Source organism: Lactuca saligna, chromosome 5 (genome assembly GCF_052625555.1).
Source record: "Lactuca saligna cultivar CGN05327 chromosome 5, ASM5262555v1, whole genome shotgun sequence".
Taxonomy (NCBI): domain Eukaryota; kingdom Viridiplantae; phylum Streptophyta; class Magnoliopsida; order Asterales; family Asteraceae; genus Lactuca; species Lactuca saligna.
The window spans coordinates 282,881,192-282,883,249 of record NC_136421.1 but is presented as its reverse complement, the minus strand read 5'-3'; the positions used below and the strand labels follow the sequence as shown (position 1 = coordinate 282,883,249).

Genomic DNA, 2,058 nt, shown 5'->3' with positions numbered 1-2,058 from the left:
AGTTGTACCATTTTGTTATATTTAATTTCATCATTTTGTTGCTTTAAATTTCATGGTAGGTTAACTAATAATGAATAATATTTTGGTAAAAAAAATATATTTTTAGAATTATACTATTATTTTGAATTTTGAAACAATGAACTTTTAATATATGAACGAAAAAGTATTATGTTTTTTAATAAGAACAAACAGTTAACTTTTTTGTGTCCTTGGTTTGTCCTAAATGGATGAAAGTATACATGTAACTCTTGGTTTCTTTATATTAACAAAATAATAAATTCAAATTAATATGATAGCATATAACTACATTGAACCCCTTACATTGATTTAGTGCAACCTCTTCCATAAGAAATTTATGGATTCTCTTGTTTTCTTATTACTCCTGTTGAGACTACACGAAGTAACAAAGCTTTTTTTAAGTAGGGACACAAATCCTATCTAGTAATATGAGCAATAAATGAATCTATCTCCATGCGTGTTACTCCACCTTTTTCTACTGACCGCCTAACATCATCGCCAAGTTTAGCAGCTCTCTTCCTTATCGCATCTCCCTCATCAGAAGCCATCAACTTCCGAATACTTGTTTCAATTGTTGAAGACGTTACTAGCTCACCACGGAGCTCCCAATCCCTTACGCTTATGCCAGTCTTTAGCACCTCTGTTACTAGTATAGCATTTCTTGGTTGATCTGAATGCATTGGCCATGCAGCTATAGGAACTCCCATGGTGATGCTCTCCATACTCGAGTTCCAACCACAGTGACTCATAAATCCACCTATTGAAGGGTGAGCCAGTATCTCTAATTGGGGTGCCTATTCTCTCACCACCAATCCTTTTTCTTGAAGTCGCTCTTCAAATCCTTTAGGCAATTCAACTCTCCTAACTTCACCATTGAAAATATCCCCTTTATCAGCATCTCGTAGAACCCAAATAAACTTATGTTGACTATTCTCTAATCCATTAGCAAGTTCTCGGATCTCATCATCGGATAATGAAGTTGTTGTGCCAAATGAAACATATATCACGGAGTCTTGAGCTTGTTTGTCAAGCCATTCTAGCGACATGTGACGTTTCCCAAGGTTTTCTTTATCGCTTATGGCCACTGGATTAAAAGGACCCATAGCCCATTGCTTTTTCCTTCCAGACAATCCTTCTTTCGCGAGAAAGTCGATGAATTTCCTATCGAAAACATTGCATGTGTCATGAAGATTTCCCGAATTAAACGTATTGCAGACTTGATGACTCATAATGAATTCTATAAATTCTGCTGGTATGGTACCTTCAAAAGCAGGGACCATTGTGAGTTGCTTGTATGATTCATCATCATCCTCTAAGCATGGTTTTCCTTTCTCTTCCCACAAGTACGAGAACGTGGTAAAGGCCGAAGCACAATGGAAGACATAAGATTCTGCATTTTCGTAGGAAACTACATCTTGAACGACTAAGCTCATTAGATAGTCATGAATGATGATAACTCGCCTGGTTGTGGGAGCAATATCAGCCAATAGTTTTGCAAAAGGTTCACGAAGATGAGATTGTAGATGGAATGATGGTAGAAGGTGTGAAGGGAACTTGTCGGAAGCATTAGGGTCTGGAGGAGGGGATTCGAAGTTGGGTGTTTCAAACTCATGGAAATGAATATTAGTGGCGGAGGTGGGATCCCAACCATGGATACGAAGCTTTGCTTGGCGGTTGTGGGTGGTGGTGCCGACGATATGGATTGGTAGATTATAAGAGGAAAGAAGACGGGAGAGGTGGAGGAGTTGGTTGAGATGACCTTGTGCTACAAATGGCACCACTAACACCACCATTTCTTTCGTTTCCATGTTGATTATAAGTAGGTTATCAAGTTTTTGTGATTGTTGCATATTTATAAATGAATACGTAATGGTTTTAGTCATGAAGCCATGAAGATGTCATCAATGACATTTTGAATTAACGACAAATGTTTTGCCGTCTTAAGTTCTTGATGTCCTCTAGAAACATTAACATTACAAATGATACTTGACAAGTAGATATGTTTAATTTACCTTAAAATATTATTATTAATTAATGTAA

The 2,058-nt window shown here is 37.0% G+C and overlaps 2 protein-coding genes across 2 annotated transcripts; both read right to left on the bottom strand.

The window, feature by feature from the left end:
• Nucleotides 1–280: 280 nt before the first annotated feature.
• Nucleotides 281–1,842, bottom strand: LOC145048034 (zeatin O-glucosyltransferase-like). The gene has a single exon (XM_078996415.1). The coding sequence runs from the start codon at nucleotides 1,824–1,826 to the stop codon at nucleotides 813–815; it is 1,014 nt and encodes a 337-aa protein (XP_078852541.1). The 5' UTR covers nucleotides 1,827–1,842; the 3' UTR covers nucleotides 281–812.
• LOC145046789 (zeatin O-xylosyltransferase-like) lies at nucleotides 435–740 on the bottom strand. The gene has a single exon (XM_078995052.1). The coding sequence runs from the start codon at nucleotides 738–740 to the stop codon at nucleotides 435–437; it is 306 nt and encodes a 101-aa protein (XP_078851178.1).
• Nucleotides 1,843–2,058: the final 216 nt, after the last annotated feature.

What these genes read in the sequence shown, in the direction of transcription:
- LOC145048034 (XM_078996415.1), bottom strand. Translation starts at nt 1,826, where the DNA reads ATGGAAACGAAAGAAATGGTGGTGTTAGTGGTGCCATTTGTAGCACAA.
- LOC145046789 (XM_078995052.1), bottom strand. Translation starts at nt 740, where the DNA reads ATGGAGAGCATCACCATGGGAGTTCCTATAGCTGCATGGCCAATGCAT.